Source organism: Rousettus aegyptiacus, unplaced genomic scaffold (assembly GCF_014176215.1).
Source record: "Rousettus aegyptiacus isolate mRouAeg1 unplaced genomic scaffold, mRouAeg1.p scaffold_m13_p_11, whole genome shotgun sequence".
Lineage (NCBI taxonomy): Eukaryota > Metazoa > Chordata > Mammalia > Chiroptera > Pteropodidae > Rousettus > Rousettus aegyptiacus.
Window position 1 is genome coordinate 71,070 of NW_023416286.1, and position 21,964 is coordinate 93,033.

Sequence of the window (21,964 nt, forward strand, 5' to 3'; positions counted from 1 at the left end):
GCCGAGGCCCGACCCCGACCCCGGACGCCCTCTTCCCCGTGGACTGTGCGACCCGCTACAGCCGCAGGACCGAGGACCCTGCGGGCCCTGTCCTCCGGGGTGACCGGCTCGGCGACGGTGCACGCTGTTAGTTAGGGGGCAGTTTGTGTGACACCTGTGTCCTCAGAAGCCACTCAGGGAAGCAGCCACCACGGGGAGCCCCTGGCCCCCCACCTTCGCAGACAGGGCTGGGGGCCCCTGGGTGCTCCTGTCTGGTGGGGCGGAAATGCTGTAAGCCTCGCAGGGACCAGCCTTGGCAGGTTCGGACCTGTCCTTCCTCACACTGGAGATGCGTGACATGCTTCTTCCACAAAATTGGCTGGTAATTAAAAATGCCCCCACCTAAACCAGATGCCGCCTGTTAGGTCACACTCCCTCACACAGCAGGGTTGGGGACAGTTCTTAGGGTGTCTCTTCGAGGTCAGGAAAGAAGAACCAAGTGTCATAAAAATCCTCCTTCCGAAACGTGTTGCTAGAGGACAGGGCTCCAGAGAGGTGCCCCCCAGCCAGACGCGCTTGGAGGCTGTGGGGCGACCCCGGAATGGCCTTGCACGGCTGCCCGAGACGCACACACACCTGTCGCAGGCTCGTTCGCGGAGACTTGCTGCCTTCACGTGCCCTGTGCCTCCAACAGCCTGCCAGCCTCCCGGGTTTGGCGGGTGCTCGCTGCCCCCCCCTCCCCCGTGGCTCCTCTGCCGGCTTCCCTCCCCCCCCCCCCTCCCCCCAAACACACTCCAGCGAGCTCGTGTTTGCACAGAGCAATGAGTTCACTGTAAAGCAGACTGAACTGCTCTTTGGGGGTTACGCGCGGCTGTGGGCCTTCTGTGCATTCCCAGCACCGGGTGGGTGAGTGCTGTGCGCGTAGTAGGTGCTGCTCATGTGCGTTTGGATGTCGGTCAGCCGAGCCCACATGGCACCGCCGGCAGTCCTGGGACCGGCTTCTGCTCCCGACGCAGGCCTGCCTGCGGCTCCCCTCCTGCGGCTGGCGCCATCTCACTGGGCAGTGACACTCGGACCCACGGGGCCTCGATGCTGGTCCCATCCGGGGAAGAGCTTCGAACCCAAGGAGCCACAGAGAACGTGCCGCATTTGCTCAGGGGCCCGGAAGGCGGCCACGTCGGCACCGCGAAACGCCTTCTCCTGCGCGGGTTGTGGACACGGCCCCGCGGCGCCGACGTCTGGTCTCGCCCTGTTTCTCGGGGTTTGGCCCCACCCCCCAGGGCCCACCTCTCGTCAGATGAGGTCCTGTTGCACCAGAAATTAAACACGGACACTGTGAAACTTACGGGTGTGCTGGGATCTTCATCTGAAAACGGAAAAGCTGGTTAACTAGACATTTTATGCTAATGACACCGAAGGCGCCCGGGGCGCTGACCGCATCGTGAGCCATGTTGTCTCAGCAGCGCAGGGCTCCGCGGACGCGGCTTCTGGTGTGACCGGCGACCGGCGCTCGCCAGGCTGGTCTTCCCTCCGCGTCTTCTCGATGGTCCGGAGTCCCAGAGCCTTCCCGTGGAGGACGGAGGCCCCACCGGGCCTGCGTGGGGGGCGCGCTCCCTCAGGGTGACTCGCGATGGGTCGCTCGGCCCTTCACGGTCCGTGTCGGGAGCACGGCTCGGTGGTCCTGGAGACTGACGCCTCCCTAGACACACGTGGGAGAGGGACCCGTGTGCGCCCTTCCGGCGTGAACCCGCAGAGAAGCCCCACTGAGCCTTCCGCGCGGCCCCAGGGCGCTCCGAGGCAGGACCGGCCTCCCCCGTCAGCGCTGCCTAGCGACATGGCGACGTCCCAGCTTTATCCGTTTCCGGGGCAACAGAGCCTGGAGTCTGCCACAGACGGGCCCTCACGTGACGGGTGGATCCCTCGCCTCCTGCCCATCGGGACCTGGCTGCTCCGTCCCTTGGTTTTGGATTCAGCACTGGCACACGGGCGGGAAGGCCCCGGCGGTGTTTGAAAGGAACGTCTAGGTCCGTGCTGTGACCTGCCATCCGATTCTCGCCGAAGGTGGGGTTGGGGCCCCGTGGCCTTAGCCGGCTCCCAGGTGTCACCGCGTCGGCCGCCTTTGGCGTCGTTAGCTTCCCGAAGATACCGTTCCACTCTTAGGAGCCGCCCGGAAGGACGGCCCGGCCACCCACCGGCGCTCACCCCTGCCCTGACCGGCCGGCCTCTCAGCCCCGGTCCGTTCAGCTTGACTGACAGGAGCTAACGGACACGCGACCACCAGCTGGGAACGCCGCCGTACACCCTCCGCCTGCAGGCAGCGCTCTCCGAGGCTTGTGCACCGATCCGCACGTGTTCAGCCCTTGATTTCGCGTGCACTGGCCGGTGCATCTTCTCGGCCTGACCCTGAGCCACAGCTGTCCTGGGAGGCACGTGCTGCGATTGGCCCTCCCACGGTGGGCTGGGAACGGGGCGCCCGGTGGCTCGGCTGGCACGTGGCAGTCCGCGGCTCAGCCTGCGGTCAGCGGGCCGAGGACAGGCTGAGGGACCTTGCTGCGGAACCCTCGGCCCAGCAGGGGTCCGAGGTGCGCTTTCTGCTCCTGGCCCCGCGAGACGGAGCCCGGAGCTGGCCCCGTATGCTCACGTGCACCCCTCCGGGGCTGACTGCCCTCGAGAGGCCACGGCCCCGGGCAGGAGAGGCGTCACGTGCCGCTGAGGGACGAGCCTCTCCCAGCGGGGTTGGAGCTTGGGACTGTCGTAAGGTTAGCGCGCGGGGTGCCGAGCTGGGCAGACACTGTCCGGCACACGAGGAGCCCATGGGAGTCCTGGGTGCGCCTGGGTGCACACGGCGCCCTACGCCCGGAGCTCCGTGGCCGAGGCTGACTCGCCGTCCCGGCTTTTCACGGCCACTTCAGCCGGGAGAGAAGCTTTGGAGTGAAGCCCTCCCGCCCTCGCCGCCGAACGGGCATGCCCAGCGCTCCCTCCGCTCCCTCTCGCCCCCGGCGCCCGCTCCCTGGCCATCCCGCGCCCTGGTCACCCTTCACTGCGGCCCGGTCAGCATCACCCCTGCGTGGTGCTCGGCGACCTCCTCACGCTCTGCGGTTTTCGCCGTTATCGCGACAACAATGCTCACGGGGCCGGTTCCCGCCTCTCGCTCTCCCAAGATCAGTTATTCTACAAACAGTCCCTCGTGAGGTTGTCAGGTGGTGAGGTGGCTCCTCACGTCCTGCAGAGCGGGGGACGTTTTCAGTACGTGCCCGGAGCAATCGCTTCCTGTCTCAGCAAAGACCCACCGGGTCCTTCCGTGGGGACAGACGCAGCCCTGGCTCTTAGCTTGTCGCGTCGAATGTGCTGACGGGCGAGTGCCCGAAATCTCGTGGTTTCTCGGTCTCCCGACCACAGGGACCGCGGGGGAGTCTGCAGGCGCTTTGCTTTGAGCCGGCGTTAGGGTGACGACCGGGAACGTCACAGCTTCAGGGCACTGAACGCGGCCGCGTGCGGGGCGGGCCGGGGAGGGCAGCACGGGGCCCGCGGGTCTGAGAGTCGGCGGTGACCGTGACGGCGCTGCCTCCAAGGGCTTTGTCACGGCTCCACTCCAACGGGACAGTCTCTCTTCTACCTGCACAGCGGACCCGTGGCAGGTGCCCGGGAGGGGACAACCAGACTAGTGAGGCATGGAAGTCCTTGCTCCATCGCGGGACGAGCTGCCCTGGGAGCGGCCGGCTGGCCACTCCGGCAGAGACCGTCCCTCTCCGTCACTGGCAAGGCGCTCGCCCCGAGCCAGGTCTGTGCGCCCTTGGACCCCTCGTTTGACCCTGAGTCCCTCGGGGTCAGGCATTCGCCCTCCCGCACCGCTCCATCCGGTCCAGGATGTCGGGGATCCCGGGAGACGAGCTACAGAACCGCCGCCCGCGAGGCCCTTCCGGGTGCCCGTGGTAGCCGTGTGCTCAGCGCAGGGCCAGAGTCTCGAGCCGCATTCGGCACTTGTGCACGAGGGTGGCACGGGGCTCTGGCCTGTGAGCGAGGGCGGGCGTCGTGACTCCGGGAGAACCCGGCAGGAAGCCCGCCTGGCCGCCCCGGGCCGCGCGCGCCGTAGGCGTGAAGGGGAGAGTGGGCGTGTGGCCACGTCGCCTCGGACAGCTCGCCCAGCAAGTCCAGGGATGTGACAGCCTTTCCTTTCTCTAGAGTTTTCCCGAATTCTTCTCTATCAAGAAACCAGCATTTAGAGCCAAAATTTGAAGTCTTCAGGGGCCTTGCATTTCCAATCAGGGCCCAGGGTGTCATCGATGCCATCGGCAGCAATGACACATCTCTGGGGGCGTCTCAGGGTGCCACGGGCCCTTCGGCTGGACGGCTCTGTCGACCGGCTCTGTCTCCCTTAAGGCCAAGAGCTCCCCGATTGTACTGGCAAAGCTACGTTCCACGACTCAGATTCGTAAAGCACAGGCTTTAATTGTATTTCTCATATTTTAACTAAGTATCAATGAAAAGAGGAACTATTTAAAATTTTCAACACGATAGTGAAAGCACACGGCCTAAACATTCAGGCAGACCCGGGGCTGTGACGGGGACCGGTCGCCCTCTGCCCAGGCTCGGCCGGCACTCCGCCCAAGGCCGGCAGCGTTCTGACACCTGCCTCCGCGTTTCTGAGGAAGAGACTGCGATGTTTGCTGACCTGTGTGGGTTTTAGACCTGCTGACTCTACGACGATGGTTTCCCGAGCTCTGGTTCTTACCCAACCCTCACCACGCCCACCTGGCACGCACATCTCTTCCCTCTGACCTCGGCGTAGTCACAGCTCACGTTCCGGTCGATCCCCGTTGGCGACTGACGTTATTTACCCACGTGCATAATCGCATCTGGACCAAGCGTGTCTGTGTGTGTGGCTTTTCCCCTTCCAACGTCCCCTGACCCACGGAGCAAACAATGACGGTGTCTCCCATTTGCTTAGTTTTCAATGTCTCGATTGTTTAAATGTTTCCTGCTCGTCCAACAAATCTGTCACATGCTCAGAAGTAATTTTTTCGAACTCCCAGGCCTGGTTCTGAGCACCGCCTGCTCCTCTCCGATCTTGGCGTCTCCCTGCTTCCTGCCGCTCCAGTCTGGACAGCGTCCTGCGGGCCGGCGGCCAGCGGTCGCCCCTGGGTGCCCTCTGCTTGCTCCCGTTGGAGCGCCTCCTTTCCTGTCCGGTGCTCATCGTTCCTGTGCACTCACACTTTCTTTCCTCCGCTGTCGTTTGACGACACCCGACGTGCCAGTGGAGGCGAGTATGCACGCCGAGGCTTGACGGGGCGGAGGCCCCGGTGTGCGCACGAGCGTTTGTGAGCACACGCATCGTACTGAGTGCTGTCCCAGGGCTGGCAGTGTGTGCACAGCAAGCTGGTCCCTGGGCTCAGTCCTGTAGGAACAGCAAGACAGCGCAGCTCTGAGCCATGACGAAGTCGAGAAGCGACTTTCCCAAGGCCACGGAGTTCACGGCCGGAAAAACTGAGACTTGAAAGCAAGTTTGACTCAAAGACGGCCCCTTCCCGCCCTGCCCGCCATAAGCGAACCCGAGAGACGGGCCCGCACGGCACCACACGCGGGTCAGCACGGGAAGGGCCCGGGATGGGCTTCGAGGAAGAGGCACAGATGGGCAGGATGGCGAGATGAGTGGGAAGCATGAGGCCGGGCGGGGGGCTCACGGGGCCGGGCGGGGCTGCTGGCAGTGCTGGGCTTTGGCAGGCGAGGGACGGCCGGCGGCTGTGACCTCGAGTGAGGGACGGTCGGGGTGGGCCAGGTCATGGGCCGCTCTGCCTCGGGCGGGGGCTCCGCTAAGTGTGGGCTTCTCCTGTGAGCTGGGACGACAATAGCTTCTTCAAAGCGCTCTTTGTCATGTCACAGGCAACATGCACATTTCGTTGTCTTCGAAGCACTCGATAAAGTATTGTTAACAGCCTAGAAGGGCCCGTTGTGATCACAGAAGACCTGGGCTGCCGGCATGAGGAATCCATCCTACTTGTACGGGCAAAGGAGAAGCAGAAAATAACCCTTTCAGGGGAATGTGCGTCCCACGGGTAAAGCCGGCCTCTGCTAACTGCGGCCCGAGTTGGGGCCTGAGGTGAGCTGGCAGTGGTCTACAGGGTGCCCGGGGCGGCTGGGGCTTGTGGTGGCCTCGCACGCTCTCCGCTGGGCAGTTTGTTCTCAGGAGGGAGCCCAGTGGAAAATTCTGAGCTGCAGCTGGAAACCACGTGCCTGGAAACTGAAGATGTTCCCTTAGAAGAAAAATCACAGTGCCTTTCGGCTCAGATGACAGCGCTGGGCCGTTATCTGCTTTTCTCTTGTGCCAGCTCTAGAGTTTTCATGGGTTGTTATCAGGGCCAGTGTCGGAACAATGCCTGCTTCTGTCTGGGTTTTAACCTGAATTACAGATGGCCCGGCGGCCGGCGCAGGCCAGGCGGGCAGCCTCCCCTGGACGCTGGACTTCGCAAGAGCGTGGAGGCTGGGCGGGGTGCGCTGCTTCCTGGTGGGGTGCGCTGCTTCTCCCCAGGGCGGGTGCTTTTTGGGCTCTGCTCTCGAGAGCTGCTGGGGAAGTCGAGTGCTGGGCGGGGTGGAGATGCCGTTTCTGTGGCCAGCTGTTGTTTCTGATCCTAAAATGAAAAATCAAACAAGCAAAAGCCGATCCTCCAAAACGGAGATGGAAAGAAAAACGAAACCGTGAACGAAGCCGCGCGCTCTGCGCGGCTGCTTCTGGGGGGCCAGGTGCGGCCGGCACCCCTAAGTTCTGTTAAAAACTCCGGGATTCAACAGAACAGCGAAGACAGCCCCAGCCCTCTGCGGTGTTGGCCGCGGGTGCGAGGCTTCTCTTTCTGAAAGCGGGTTCAAGTGGACATGAACTTTTTGGGCGCCCCCTTAACCAGTTCAGTGTTCAGGGGTCTGACGGGGCATGTCCCACGCACCGTGTAACCAGCATGCTCACTGCGTGTGGTCTGGCCGCCACTGGCCCCTGGGCTTGACCTGTCACCCAGCTTTCTGGCACTACGATCGCCAGTTTTCCACTGAGCTGTTCGGGGCAGAGTCGTGTGGTCCCAGCTTTGCAGCCCAGGGCCAAGCAAGGGCTGAGTCCGGTGGGGCCCAGGGTCCATTGGAAACGAGCCGGCAGCCCAGTACCAGGGCGGTGAGCACCGGGAAGGACGGGGCCGCGGTGACAGCAGCCCGGGGAGACGGGGACCCCGGCCGGCCCCCACCGAGCCCCGCGGCGTCCTTTCCCCGACAGCTTTAAAGTCGGCCTCAACGCACCCCCTTGCTGTGGGTCACGGAGGGGAGGCGGCAGGGTGCATGTGACCCCCGCGGGAGGCATCGCCAGCCCTTCTGGAAGAAGGTTTTAGTTAGAAAGCGAGAAATTACGAAGAGCCGATGGCTCTACTGCACGCCGGATTTAAGTTTACATGCAGGTGTCGCAGCTGGTGCAATTGTACTCCGATCTCCCCATATTCCTCGCCCGCCGGCTTCGGAGGCGGCGGCCGCACGGACAGTGCGCAGGGCGGCACCTGGCCGCCGGGGTGGCGGGTGGGGCCTGCACACACGCCCCTAACTGCCGAGTCGGGCCAGCAGCGTCCCCTGCGAAACACAGGGCTCGACGACGCGGCCCGAACTGCGTCTAGCTCACTTTCACGATCACTCTCTCTCCAAACACGACCAGCCTGGCCCACAGCGGTTCCGACGGGGACCGTCACTGGCCAGCCCTGCTCTGTCTGAGAAACGAGTCTGGGGTTCGGCGTCATGCGGGGGACGCGCGACTCGACGTCGTCCTCGAAGCAGAGTGGACGGCGCTTCCTATGCTCTTCGCGCGGGGCAGACAGGTGACCCCCTAAGGCCGGGCACTGAGGAAGGCGTTGACTCTTCTGGCCCCCTACTCCCTCAGCTCTGGGGCTCCGCATCCCAGGGGGAGCCTCTGCCTGCGGGACGACGGGGCGCCCCTCACTGGAGCCCGGTCCAGAGCACACCGGGCGTGGCCGGGACACCGGGCGGGCGCGCCCATCTCCCTACCTGTGACGCACGGACGCCGCGTCGGCCGGGGCCTAGGGACGCCCCGAGCCCGTCTGCGCGGTCCCGGGGGGCTCAGGGTAGAGTGCCACGGGGTGCCACGGACCCGGTCACGCGGGGCTGCAGCTCGTCGCCACCCCACTCGGACCTCGCACGGACCCCATGAGGCGTGGCCGCCCTCCAGGGCTCAGCAGACGGGGCCCGGACGGGTTAGACGGCTCCCCGGCCCGAGGAGCCGCGATCCCGCGCGGCGGCCTTGGCGCAGGCGCACGGCGGGTCGCGTCCGGCCTTCCCACGGCCCACACGGGGCGCACGTCGACACCACCCCAGGGGCCCAGGACCCCGCCCCGGGTGGCGCCCCTTCCTGCACCCAGAGCGCGCTCTCTCGTTTCACGCTGTAAGTTTCTCCAACAACCTTTTCACTCAGAAAGGCGACACTTCCAGAAAGGGCAGGACACGCGTGTCCAGGGGGTAAACCGGGAAGCCACCGGCCGGGTCCCTCCTCGGGGCGTGCAGTTCTGATGGATAATGCGGAGGGAACAGGCCTCCAGGGCTGCCGCCTGCGACCGTCGCGTTTCCGGCCGAGCAGAGCCTCCCGATTTCCCACGTCTGCTCAGTCTGAGTGCGTGGCCGCACGTGGCTGCTTACGTCTGAATTTTAGTGAACTCAATTAAATAAGATTAAAAATCGGGTTCCCCGTCACAGTAGCCACATGGCGAGTGCCATACCCCCGCCTGAGGCTGGGGGCCGCCGTCTGGGGCAGGGCAGGTCCGTCCCCACACAAAGTTCCACTGGACAGAGCTGTCCAGGCTATTTAGACAATCGGCACCGAGTTCCGCTGTTGAAAAAGACGCCTATTTTAAAGGTGAGGGCGCCTTCGAGATCCTGAAACGGAAGGAGACCCGGCCCTCGGCGACCTGGCTTGCGCCACACTGACCGCAGGCCCGTTTCCTTCCATCGCTGGAAGTGGACAGTGTTCGGCTCAGGACCCGCCAAGGCAGAGCGGACGAGACCCAGCGCCACCGGCGGGCCCTCTGCCTGGTGGGTGGTGCCACGCCAAGCGACCTGGGTGCCCGACACCGCGGTCTCCACCCGCCTGGCGCCCAGGGGGAACGCGGTGCGCCCGCCACCCCGCCAGGGCGGTCGGCACCTCCCTCCCTCGCTCCGCGATGAAAACCCTCGTTCATCGCTGAGCCACCTCAAAGCACGTTTTCCCAGATGGGTTCACGATCACATTCTAGTTCCCGCACGGCGACGGACACTTGGGGTGGCTGCGACCCAGAATGACTGTAAGCGGATGCGAGCAGCGCCCCGAGCCTCGTGCGCGTCCCGGGCGCCCCTCGCAGGGCCCGGCGGCCGTGGGGCATTTGCAGCGACCCCGCCGCCGCCCGCGGCTTCTCCGAGGATCCGCTGAGTCTCTAGGCTCAGCTGAGAACCTTCCAGAAACGTGGGCGTGCCTCCGCCTCCGCCTCCCAGCCTCAGGGGCCATGGAGGAAAACGCCCCACTGGGGACCTTGGTCATGAACTCATTGAACAGGTTCCTACGGTTCACATTCACGTAGGCTAATTAACCCACATAGCTTTACACGGCTTGGATCCTGTAAAAGAGAATGAGTGGAAAGTCAGGTAGAAAGAGAAGATGTAAAGTAACTGTTAGGAAAAGGGGCTTTTATCGCCCGCTAGAACCGGAGGGTGGGTCCGGTTTTTCCACTTATTTAGTAAGTGTCATTAATTTATCCACGGAACACGGAAGGGTGACCAGGTTTGGACTCGCGGTTCACTCAGCGTGGGAGGGGGCTCGAGGTGTCCAGCACAGTCTCCCCCCACTTTCATGAGGCCCATGCCCAGCCTCCCCTACATTCTCTTTAGGGCCTGGGGACATGGGGAGCCCCAGAAGATGTTGGGGAGACCCGTCCCCGAGTCCCTGAGTGCTCCATGCGTGCAGAGTGCAAAGCCCTGTCAGCGACAAGGAGGGTCACGGCCCCTTCCACTCCCGACCCGTATCTCCTTGTGCGCTTAGTGACAGACGGGAGAGGTGTGGGCAGAGGGACAGAGGCACAGGGGGAGAGTCGGACCCGGCGCTGTGAATCCTGCCGGACTCCTGGCCGAGGACCCAGCCCCGGCTTTAGTTCTGAGACTATTCGTTCAGAATTTGCCCCAGCCTCAAAGCAGAGCGAACAGGGATGTGGCAGCACCGCCCTTCCAGGCAGCTAAGGACATGGCCCGCTCTGGGTGGCTGCCCCGAAAGTCCTCCCCGAAGTCAACAGCGGGGCTCGCCGGCCATGTCGGCAAAGCCCCCCACGCCTGGACGGCAGCCTCCGGGGCTCAGCCGGGCGGCCACCCGCCTCTCCTCGGGCGCCTGCGGAGTGGCGGCGGGCCCGGTCTGTGCCAGACACCGCGGGCTCGGCATCGCCTCCCTCCTCAGAGACACGGCCCTGGCTTCGGCCGCGCTTGTGCCACCTCGGATTAAAAGTGAGTTTTTCCGGCCGTCCTTGCTCCAGGGCGTGACCACTGGCTCCTGGTCAGAAACGTGAACATGAGGGTGCTGGGTGGGGCTCCTGGGAAGGCTCTTTAAAGAGGGCCGATACAGCTGGCAGGGGTACCTTGCGTTCCTTCCCTTTTCCCTCGTGCTGCTGCTTGAACTGCAGATGTGATGGCTGGTGCACGGCAGCCGTTTTAGACCCCGAGGTAACCTTGCACACGAGGATGGCAGGGCAGGAAACAGATGGAGCCTGGCTACTGACGGCGTCAGGGAACTGTGGATTAACCTTCCTCTGGACTTCATTTAAGCGAAAAAAAAATCGTTTTGGGGGGAGAGGGTTCTGTTACATGTAGCTGAAGTGAATTTTAATTATTTCAGACTCTGGGACCCGTTTATCTTATCAGATCTCTGGAGGGGAGGGGAGGGATAGGGCTGCCCAATGGGGACAGAGTTCCACCGTGCAAGGTGGGGAGTTCTGGAGACGGCTGCACCGCAATACGAACACACCTGACGCTATGTGCACTTCGCGATGGTCCTTTCCTCGTTTAAATTTTTTTAAAATTTAAGCATGGCTGTTGTACTTCAGAATTTTAGTTTTGGAAAATACTTCCATGGAGGAAGTAATACAAGCACATTATATTAAAAATCAAACAGTCCTTCACACAAATGAACAGTAAATGTGCTCTATATAATCTTAACCCCCAAAAGATGACCCCACCGAACCAGTGTGTACTCTTCCAGAACTTTCTACGTATGCAAATCTATTCTTCCACTTGTTTTGTTTTTTTTTTAAACACACTGGAATTACAGTAAAGATTCTACAGTTACTATAACTTCCCTGGTTAAACAACAAATTGTCATTTTTCTACGCAGCTGTATGTGGACATGCCTCCTTTTTATAGCTGCATAATCCATCATTATGCAGATATACTATACATTTGAGGAAATAGTCACATATTAAAAAGGATTTAGGTTTTGAATTTTTTTCCATCACAAGTCATATATTAATAACTATCCAAACATACACACATATACATATATATCCTTTTGTAGTTTTGTCAGAATTTCTGTTTCTAAAGGATAAATATTTAGAAGCTGAAATATCGGTGAATCTTTCAAATTGTTCTTCTAAGTGAAAGTGCTAATTTTCTGCGGCTCAGACTCTCCTCTAAGCTGCTTGTTGTTTCCTGAGGCCCTCCCTCAAGCTGGCTGTCAGCTTTTTTATCTGGTTGAGTGTGATAAATGCAACATGATCTTTTCTTTTAATCCGGATTTTGCATTCTAATGAGGTTGATCCTTTTCCGAATGTGGATTGGCCATCTGTAGTGTCTGTTTAAAAACGTGCATGTGTCCTGGTGTGACAGATACCTTCTCCAGCACTGGGGATTTTTCACTCTCCTGATGGTGTCTTTCGATGAGCCAAAGTCTTCATTTACATCTTGAATTAAATAAATTACTGAGATTAAGTGATTTCGGTATGAAGTAAATACTTGAGTATTAAAGTAGTCCAACCTATTAATTTTTTCTCGTATGGCTGATGCTTCCGGTGTCCTTCTGCTTGTCACATTTAGAACCACAATTAAACTGGAACGATTTTGCTTATGGTACGAAGCAAGGGTCAGAGCTCCTTTTTGCCTTTTGGATAGCGAATCGGTTACCATTTATTTAAACAACAACAACAACAACAACACCTCTGCTCACTGCTCTGTTCGCGATGCTTTCTGGGTCACGAGCCCAGCGTTCACACGCGCCTCCCATCTCTCCGGCTACACGCCGTTCCATTGGGCAACAACCCCTGAGCCGGCACAGCGACCGGTGGAGCCAGTCCACGCAGGCGAGTCTTACTCAGGAGCACCCTGGTGATCCTTTACCTTTTGCATTCCCATGTACGTTTTAGAACTAGCGTTTCGATTTTCATTAACAAAAAAAATACCCTGAGATTACGCCGTGTTGCTTCGGGGAGAAACGACGTTTCTCTGCTGCTGCCTCTTTCCAGCGGGAGCATGGTGCGCCCTTCCGCTTAGCTCGGTCCCTCACTGTCCCGGTCAGGTTTTACAGCCCCTGCGGAGGCCTCGGACACTTCTGTTGGGCCCAGCCCCAGAAACAGTCAGCTCTCATTGTCTGTGGACCCTGTAATTTGCGAATCCGCCTGCTCTCCGATGTGGCGCTTTCGCGGTCACTTGAGGTCATTTCGCGGTCACTCGTGGTCATTTCACGGTCACTTGAGGTCATGCACAGGGTGGCAAACCATTTGGGTTGCCCACATTTTGAGCTCTGTTTTTTGGCGGGAACTAATTGTGCCACTTAAAATGTCCCCAGAGCGCACAGCGCCGAGCGCTGCCTGGCGCCTGAGATGGCCGTGACGCGGCCTATGGAGAAAACACGTGCGTTACGTGCGTGTCCCGAGAGGCAGTGCTGCTGGCCGCGAGTCACCTGTCCACGAGCCAGCGACGTGTGGTAATGAGGTGCCCTCGAATGGAAACGCGCATCAGACAGGCTGAGTTCTGGTTCGTCGACGAAGACGTGACTGGATACTCACAGGCACCGAGGCTTTGTCTCCGCCAGGGGCGGCGCTCCGTGTTCGCTAACCCAGTGTTGGCGGCGGAGCCACAGGACCGCTGCGGAAAATGAGGGTCGACGGATATTTTTATACCATTTTAATCTTATCTTGCGCATCTTCATTTAAAAATATCTGTTACTGATATTAAGAGATCCAATTAATAGTTTTCGTAACTGCGATATGGTTTATTAAAAACATTCACTGGAGAGGTCACATTGCAAAGTTACTGATAAATAACACTATAACAATTCTAGAGCTTAAAGTATTTATAGTTATTCTTTTAAAAATCCAAATTACATTTTGCAAAATGATATAAGGTTTAGAAAGATGAAAATGTATCAGTCTTATTTTTACCTGGGAGTCAAACTTTCTAACACATCATTATCATGGGATCAATTAAAAAGGTATATATGTATGCTAAATGTGGCACTATTTGGTAAACTAATGATATAATTAATATTTTTAGGAAACTGACAAGTAACTAGCAAAAATAAAGAAAACACTGAAAACGACTATCATTTTTCCCCTAATGCATTGAACGGTCGACCTTGGGCCAGTCAGTTACATTTTCGAGAGGACATTACATTTTTTTGATCACACAGCAGGTTTGATCTTTAGGAGGTGGTCAGTTCTACGAATTCTGACACAGGAACAGACCGTGTAACTGCTACCACAGGAAGGGTATGGGGCAGTTCCAGTGCCCAACAAGCTTGCCTGTGCCGCCCCTTCCAGCCACCCCGGCCGAACCCCCCAGCAAGTACCCACGTGCTCCCCATTCCGAGCGCTTCGCCTGTTTGAGAATGTCCAGTAAACGGAAGAGGAAAGAGCACAAAGTTTTCCACGGTCTGGACTTTGCCCCGTTTTTCTTGTGAATCATTTGATTTTATCTCAATCTTGTTTTTCTTTCAAAACTCAGCCAAATGTCATTTCCCCAGAAAGGGTTCCTTGACCTCTGCTTATTGCCATCAGGCTGATTTAGACATCTCTTCTCTGGGGTCCCATAACTGTGCAAACTTCTTATCCAGCAGTTTTAAGCTCTATGAGGCTCCAAGCTTCTTGGGGTCAGAGATGATGCCTTATTCTAATTTGTTTTCCAGTTGCCTATCACATACGTACCTATGTAAATATGTAAGAATAATAGTTATTTATTAGACATTTAGTAACTAACTGAATTATTAAGAGAGGCGCGAAAGAGGGGAACACGGAAGCTCCTAACGCGGGGTGTCTGGGTGCTGGAGTCCAGAAAAACGAAAGCAAAGGCGCATAGTCACTTCGAAAGATACGAATTTGAGAAAGTGTCCTAGAGAAAGGAAACCACAAGCAGGAGGGCGTGCCCGGGTTCCGCTGTTCCTCAGGCGGTGCGACTCCACGCACGTATTCAGGTTGCCGGGCACAAGCGTTCAGTAAGCACTCTTGCACTTGACGCCGTTACGACAGTGGCGGTCGGGTGGGTTTCTCAGGCTGGTGGCTTCCGGACGCCCTCCCATCTTCGCGGTTCTTCGCAGGGGGCTTCGGAGTCACCGCCCGTCGATGGGACTGGGTGACGGGTTCCAGACTCCTGACCGCAGCTTTAGTCAGCGTTCTGCCTTCGTTTCCATTTGAAAAAGGAGCTTAAAAAAATGGACGCCGGAGCCCTGTCGCCTTGGGTCGAGGCGCGAACGCAGGTCTGTCCACCCCCACGTGCCAGCGTCTTCAAGACTCGCCTCCTCAGCGGTACTCGTTAATCGGACCATTTTCTTCGGCATGTGATCCTGTTTGCAGTTAGGACCCACTCCTGTCCTGCTTTCTAGAACTTCCGTCATGCTCTGGGAACCGCCTCCAGTCTGCATGGCTCTCTGGAGGTCCGCATGGGAATATGGCCGTCATCCAACTCCGGAAACTCCCTCACTGACTGACAGGCACTGACCACCTCTGTTCAGAGTTCTTTACGGGGAAAACCCTCCTCAATGGATAATTGTGTTAGCAATCCATAATCCATCCACTTAGACTGCTCGTTTTTACTCACGCTGTTTGTGGTGTGACACGAGATGATGAGATTTGCAGAAAACAGGAACAGTACCACTTGGATTGTGATCGACTCACGACGGCTTTAACCCAGAGTGTCTAATGCTGAGTGGGAAGGGTGATTGCCTTCAGAGGAGGGCGACGAGGGACCGGAGGAATTGGCAGAAGTGACGACACAGAAACCCCTAGGAAGGGGAAGAGCGGGCTCAGTGGGCGCACCACGTGAGAGGGGAGGAGGCCGAGTCGTTTCTGGCCGTGAGCGGCACCTCCAACAGGAAGATTCCGGGGCTGGAACGGGCCTAGCGATGACAGGACCCGAGGCGTGACCCTGCTCGTGGGCGGCTGACAAGCGAGGAGAAGGTCAGTGCCGCTGTGGAGAGTGGCTCGTGCAGCAACTGCCAGTGACAGAGCTGACGGACAGGAGCTCCCCACGGACGCAGCTCATCGAGGTTTGCAGGGCGCAGGGGAAGCAGCGCTTAGAGGAAACCTGTGCCCTTGAACGCACTTGTTACAAAAGAGGAAAGATCTGAAATCAATCGCCCAAGCTTCCTCCTTAGGAAACGAGGAAAAAAAAAAGAGCAAATTTAATCCCACGTAGGCAGAAGGAAAGAAACAGGAATTAGGGCAGGAATCAATGAAACTGAAAACAGAAAGTCCATAGAGAAAAATCGATGAAATCAAAAGTGGCTCTTTGAAAAGACTAGGAAAATCAATATGCCTCTAGCCAGGCTAATTAAGAAGAAAAGAGAAGACACAAAAATTACCAATAATTCAAGTAAAATGATAATCGGATATGAAAAAGGAAACCACTAAAAATCAGAAATAATAATAACAATGATAATCAGAAATGAAAGAGAAGACGTCGCGGAAGAAACCAAGCACATCGAAAGGATGATCAAGCAATACGGTGAGCGACTCCGCGCCCGCAAATGCGGTGCCCTACGCGGAACGGGCCGAACCGCCAGAACTCGCCCAGGAAGAAATGGGTACCCCAGAGAGGCCCGTATCCATTAACACAATAGGTTCAACCTTTAGAAACATTCTACAGCAAAAAGCACTGGGAGGCCCAGGAGGGGTCACTGGGTAATTCTACCGAACACGTAAGAAAGAAACGATGCGTATTCTCTGCGACCTCTTCCAGAAGGCAGAAGCAGATGGCGCAATTCCTAACTCATTCCAAGAGGCCGGCATCCCCCTAACGACAAAACCAAATAGACACTGGGGAAAAAAAAAAACTGCAGACCAGCGTCTCTCATGAACGCAGATGCAAAAAATTTCAACAAATATTAGTAAATCGAATCCATCAATGTACAAAAATAACACGCCATGACCAAGTGGGATTTGTCCCAGGTATCCAAGGCTGGTTCAACACCGAAATTAGTTAATTTAATTCATCCCATTAAGAGGCCAAAAAGGAAAATCATATGATTATACCAACAGATGCACAAAAAGCATTTGCTAAAGTCCAACACCCAATCATGATAAAAACCCCCAGTTGTCTAAACATAGAGAGCTTTCTCCACTTGATAAAAAGAATCTACAAAACATTTATAGCTAATATCCAACTTACCGGTGAGAAGCCCGAAGCTGGCCCACGGCCATCAGGAACAAGGCGAGAACGTGCCCTCTCACCGGCGCGGAAGTGACGGCCAGCTCAGCAGACGGTGCTGGGGTGAGTGGGCGTGCATGTGCGAGAGAAACGAACCTGGACACAGACCATCCGGCCTTCGCAAAATCAACGCTAAAAGGACCACGGACCTACATGTGTCATGTGACTAGAGGATGACGCAGGAGAAAATCCAGGTGACCTAGGGTTTTCAGATGCAACACTAAAGGCACAATTCGTGGAAGAGATAACAAATGAGCTGGATTTCGTTAAGACAGAAAAGACAAAAGATATCGTCAAGAGAATAAAAAGGGAAGCCACAGACAGGGAGAAAATATTTGCAAAAGACAGATCTGGTAAAGGATCTGTCTGCATTACACCAAGAACTCTTAAAACTCAACAATGAGGTGGTTCAAGACGGTAGTGTAGAAAGTTCCTGAACTCGCCTCCTCCCGGGACATGACAAACACACTACACAGGGAATAATCCCCGAACTGGAACCAAGAACTAGCTGAACACCTGCTCCATGGCAAAGGTCCAGGAGGGGACGGCCCAGAGGGCCCCAGATGGCTCTTGCCGGAAGTCCCACCCGGAGCAAAGACCCGGAATCGGGCGGGGCCTCAAAACCAAAGGGAAAAATGTACACGGAGCTCCCCCATTAGGAGCAGAGGCTTCACACTCCTCACCAGCCAAACGCCTCACTGGACACCGCACCAAAGACACGCAGATGCGGGTGAGCCCGTGACAGGGTGCTCCACACCCTGGTCATCGGGGAAAGGCAAACCAGACCCGCAGCGAGACGCCACTGCAACCCATCGGGACAGCCGCGACCCGGACGCCGACCACGCCACGTGCTGGCGAGGACGTGGGGCATGCTCGGTCGCTGCTGGCGAGGTCACAGATGGCACGGCCACTTTGGACGACAGGTGGGTGGATTCTTACAAAACTGAACACACTCCGACCGTAAGAGCCAGCGATCATGCTCCTCGGTATTTACCTCAGTGAACTGAAACGTGTGTCCACACAGAGAGCTGCACACGGATGTGTTCACAATGGCCAAACCCTCTGGAGACCGGACGTCCTCCAGCAGGCGATGGATAAATAAACCGTGGTCCCTCCAGACCAGGGACTGTCAGTCAGCGCTGAAAAGGCACGAGCCATCAAGCCATGAAAAAATTTGGACATGCACATGACCAAGTGAAAGACGCCCATCAGAAAAGGCTACAGGCCGTGTGACTCCACCCATGTGACCTTCAGGCCGTGTGACTCCACCCATGCGACATTCTGGGCCGTCGGAGGTCTCGGGGCGGGAGGGGTGGACAGAGGGCTCACGGGGACATAGGGCAGTGCCATAATCCGCGTGATACCGTCGGGTGGACGCATGTCATCACGCACTTGTCCGAACCCACAGAAAGTCCACTACAAGCGCGAGCCCTAATGTAAACCGCAGACTTTGGCGATTACGGTGAGTCGATGGCAGTTCATCGATTGCAGTCGCAAGCGTACCATCTGGTGGGGGTGTTGATGATTTCGGGGAGGGGACTATTATGTGTGGGAACAGGGGCTGTATGTGACATCTCCGTATCTTCTGCTTAATTTCACTGTAAACCTAAAACTGCTCTAACAGAGAGTCTAGTCAACGAGTTGTGTCAGCCCCAGAATAAGCAGACTAGCCCCAGCCACACCCCGCTGCTCACGCTGCCGGCAGCCAGGACAGGTCCTGGGGGGCCTGTGCCTCCTCCTGCCCAGGGGAGGCCTGGTCGGGCCTGAGTGAATGGCTGCCCGTTCTGATTTGTCGTAGTCTGTCTAAAATGATGCAGCAATCCCAGAAGTCGGGCAACTTCCCAAAAGTCAGCCCTAACGGAGCCTGAAGGGTGAAGTGGGGACCCCCACCGCGTCCCCTCCTGGAGAAGCAGTCTCTGGTTTCCAAACAGAGCACAGCCCAGTGGAGGGCTTCGAGATCAGTTTCGTGGGTCACAACCAGACCTTCTAAATAGAGTAAAAATACCAGGGCGCCTGGCTGACTGCAAGGGCTTGTTCTGTGTACTTTTCGGTTTAGGGGTGTGTGTGTGTGTGTGTGTGTGTGTGTATGTGTGTGTGTGTGTGTGTGGTGGGCCACAATACAAAATACGTTTCTCACTGGCGGTCACGGTCGAAGGGTTGGAAAACATCGCAGGAGAAGGCGATGCCAACATCACGCGACGGAGAGACTGTCGGGCCCAGAAAGTCAGGTTTTGCGTCTTTTCGGGATATGAAGTCCTACGGGCCTTCTTGCTCTGCTGTTCCCTGTCACGGCCACTGCACAAGGCTGGCCCAGAAGTCGGGCTCGCGTGGGCGGAGGGCTGAGCGGAGCTCTGTCACTGGCGTGGGGACGAGAGGAGTGAGCTGGGGGAGGTGCTCAGGTGGGCGGCGGCCCTGCCTACGATGAGCTCAGGGCCCTGTCCCGGGACAGCCTGCCCCCCGCCCCCCGCCAGGCCCAGACGGGGGCACAGCCCAGCACTCGCTCCCACCCCTCCCCTGGCCCCCGCCCCGGCAGCCAGCTGCCGACTCCCGGGTGAAGTCAGCCTGATGCTGGGGGAGATAGGAGGCTTCCGTTCCCATCTGCCCAAGGCCTGCCCGTGGCCTAATTACTGTAATAAGCAGGGGCAGGGCTTGATTACAAGGTGAGGCGTCTGAGCCCCGTTCCGCGTTCACCTCTGGGCCAGCTGGCTGTGTGACCCCTGCACGGCGGATCATGTGCAGAGATGTACTTTCCGCGATTACCACACCTGGAAGTTGGCCTCGTCCCCGCGTGCTGTGGAGACGCCTGAGACCGAGCGGAGGCCGCGATGTGCGCGACGGGTCCCCGAGTCGCCGAAGCGTCTCCCGTGTGGATTCACGCGGCTCGCCGAGTTCTTTCCTGAGCAAATGCCGGGAGTCGCCTGAAAAAGGTTTCTCCTGTGTGTTCTCCTGCTCAGAATGCGTCTTTTTGAGCAGGATCGCCTTCCTGAGTTTTGGTGGACACCCCGGTGCAGGGGAAAAAGAGAGAGAGAGAGAAAATCAGGAAAGAAGAAAACCGCCAGGTTTAGTATCGAGGGTGAAGCTTGAAAACTCGCGGGCAGCGCGGTCGGGGGAGAGTCTGGGCGCAAAGAGCCGGCAAGACCACCACCGGGAATCACGAGGCGAAGACACGTTCTTCTGCCACATCGCGGTTTCGGACACGAAAACGTCCTCCCTCAGCACAGGGCTTGGCAGCCGGTGGCGTGAGGGCGGCGGGGAGGCTTGGGGACAAGGAACAGGAGCCCTCTGTGTTCCAACGAAAAAGCGGGGTCCCCCGGCCGCAGCGCAGAGAAGCACACACGGCCCCCCGGGCTTGTCCGTCGAGGAGTTGGCAAATCCGCCGTGACTTGAGAGGGAAATGTCACCCAGCCACGTTTCCCGTGGCGCCGCTCCGTGGGGCCTGTACCGACAGTTTGCTGAGCTCCAGAACGACGTGTGAAGAGTTAAAATGCATCAAAGGACATGATCGGGACAGTGAAAAAGCCACCTGGGGGAGCCCAGAGATGGTCCTGTCCCGCCACCGAAAGACAAACCCGTTCAAACACTGGCGAAGGACAGGAACGGACGTTTCTCAAGAAGGGGCTCAGCCTCGGCGGCCACCAGGGAGGCAGGAGTCACGCCCGCCACGGGGAACCGGTTTGCACCCATCAGGGCGGTCACGACTGAAGGGGGAACGCACAGCAGGGGCGGTGAGGGAAAACGGGGGCCTTGGGCACCGCGGGTGGGGCGCGAAGCGGCGTGTTCCCCGAAGGTTAAGTGCACAGTCAGCGAAGCCCCTCCCGGGAGTCCCGCTAAAACCGCCGAGCCGAGAGCCGGCGCACAGGCGTCCGCCGAGCTTGCGCGTGGCCGCGCCCCGCAGCACCTGTCTTGGGGACCGAGGGGCGCCGGAGCCGCGGCCAGGACGTGGGGCGCCAGTGGACGCAGACCGCGCGCCCAGCAAGGAGCCGCGTCAGACTCGCGCTGGCAGCGACGCGTGACGCCGAGGGGCCCGGGGACACTCCGGACCGGGGGCCCGGGGACGGACGGACGCGCAGGGAGCAGAGCGGGCGCGGCGGGAGAGCAGGGTGGCCCCAGCTCCCGTGCGCGCGATGCCAGCGTTTCGGGAACACAGCGGTGACGGCTGCACAGCGGCCCGAACGTTCGTAACGCCACTCGCGGACGTAAACCAGTTTACGTGGAAAATGTCATGTTAAATATTGGTTTGCCCCAGTTTAAAAAAGTTAATACTGTACCCTTACAGAAACCACTGAGCCGTGCACTTGGAAGGGCGACTGTTTGGCACGAGAATGACATCCCGGTCACGCTGTCGATAAAAAACCTGTGAGAGCAGCGAGCGGGCGACGGAAAGGCTGGCCGCGCGGCAGGTGCGCGTCCCACCTGCGGGTGTCCGCGGCGCGTGCGCGTCCCACCTGGGGGCGTCGGCGGCAGGTGCGCGTCCCACCTGGGGGCGTCCGCGGCGCGTGCGCGTCCCACCTGCGGGCGTCCGCGGCGCGTGCGCGTCCCACCTGGGGGCGTCCGCGGCGCGTGCGCGTCCCACCTGGGGGCGTCCGCGGCAGGTGCGCGTCCCACCTGGGGGCGTCCGCGGCGCGTGCGCGTCCCACCTGCGGGCGTCCGCGGCGCGTGTCACACGCAGGCGCGGTGTGTGCGCTGGAATTTTCTGTTTCTGTTGCTGTGTTACCTTTAGAGATGCTGCTGAGTTAGGCGGAATTTTCCGCGTCCGTTTGTGTTTTGCTTGGTGTTCACGTCCTTGCAAAAATGTGCTGTCGAGACCAAGAACATGAGAGCTCCGATTACTACTCGTCATTTCACCCCAAAGCAAAACAGGATTAGTTTCCAATGTTTTTAAACAGCAAGCAATGCAGGTCCCTGTTACCTCCCCCTCCCTAACGGAAGTACGTTCGACGCCCCAGGGACAAGCGACTCTCCCCAAGGGCCAGTGCTTCACGTGCGCGGGGCTGGCATCAGTCCGGGCCGCCCCCACGTGAGTAGGGGTGCCTCCGGCCCCAGTCCCAAGGGCTGCCCTGCCTAGCAGGGTGTGGACTGCAAACCTCCGACAGAGTCCCTGGGGTGCCTGTACGTCTGGGGGTGGCTTGGCCGTGCTGTCGCTCTCAGGCACAGCGGAGAAGCCCGGGAGCACATGCCTCTGCTTTCCGTCTACACTGAGAGGCCGCAAAAGCGGCCTGATGGTGTGACACCTCCCGGCCCCCGGGAAGAGAAAGCCAGCACAGTGAGCCCTCCTGCAACGCCCCTTCTCAGCAGGGGACACTGGCCG

General features: G+C 58.5%; 1 protein-coding gene and 1 pseudogene across 13 annotated transcripts in view; both read right to left on the reverse strand.

The window, feature by feature from the left end:
- GJB6 (gap junction protein beta 6) overlaps positions 1-21,964 on the reverse strand; it is a 37,785-nt gene that overhangs the window by 7,183 nt on the left and 8,638 nt on the right. For 2 of the 13 annotated variants that reach the window (XM_036228344.1, XM_016119738.2), the window contains exons 3-5: positions 21,371-21,452; positions 19,422-19,635; positions 17,651-19,013 (exon numbers count right to left, since the gene is read on the reverse strand). Coding sequence is in view for 2 of the 13 variants with exons in the window: in XM_036228342.1 (XP_036084235.1) it covers positions 21,371-21,496 (126 nt within the window). In the remaining 11 variants the exon portion in view is untranslated. Of the gene's footprint in view, positions 1-13,204; positions 19,014-19,421; positions 19,636-21,272; positions 21,962-21,964 lie in introns of those variants that run through there. The other 11 variants (XM_036228343.1, XM_016119776.2, XR_004953260.1 and 8 more) reach the window with 9 other exon arrangements.
- LOC107497641 lies at positions 798-10,411 on the reverse strand (annotated as a pseudogene).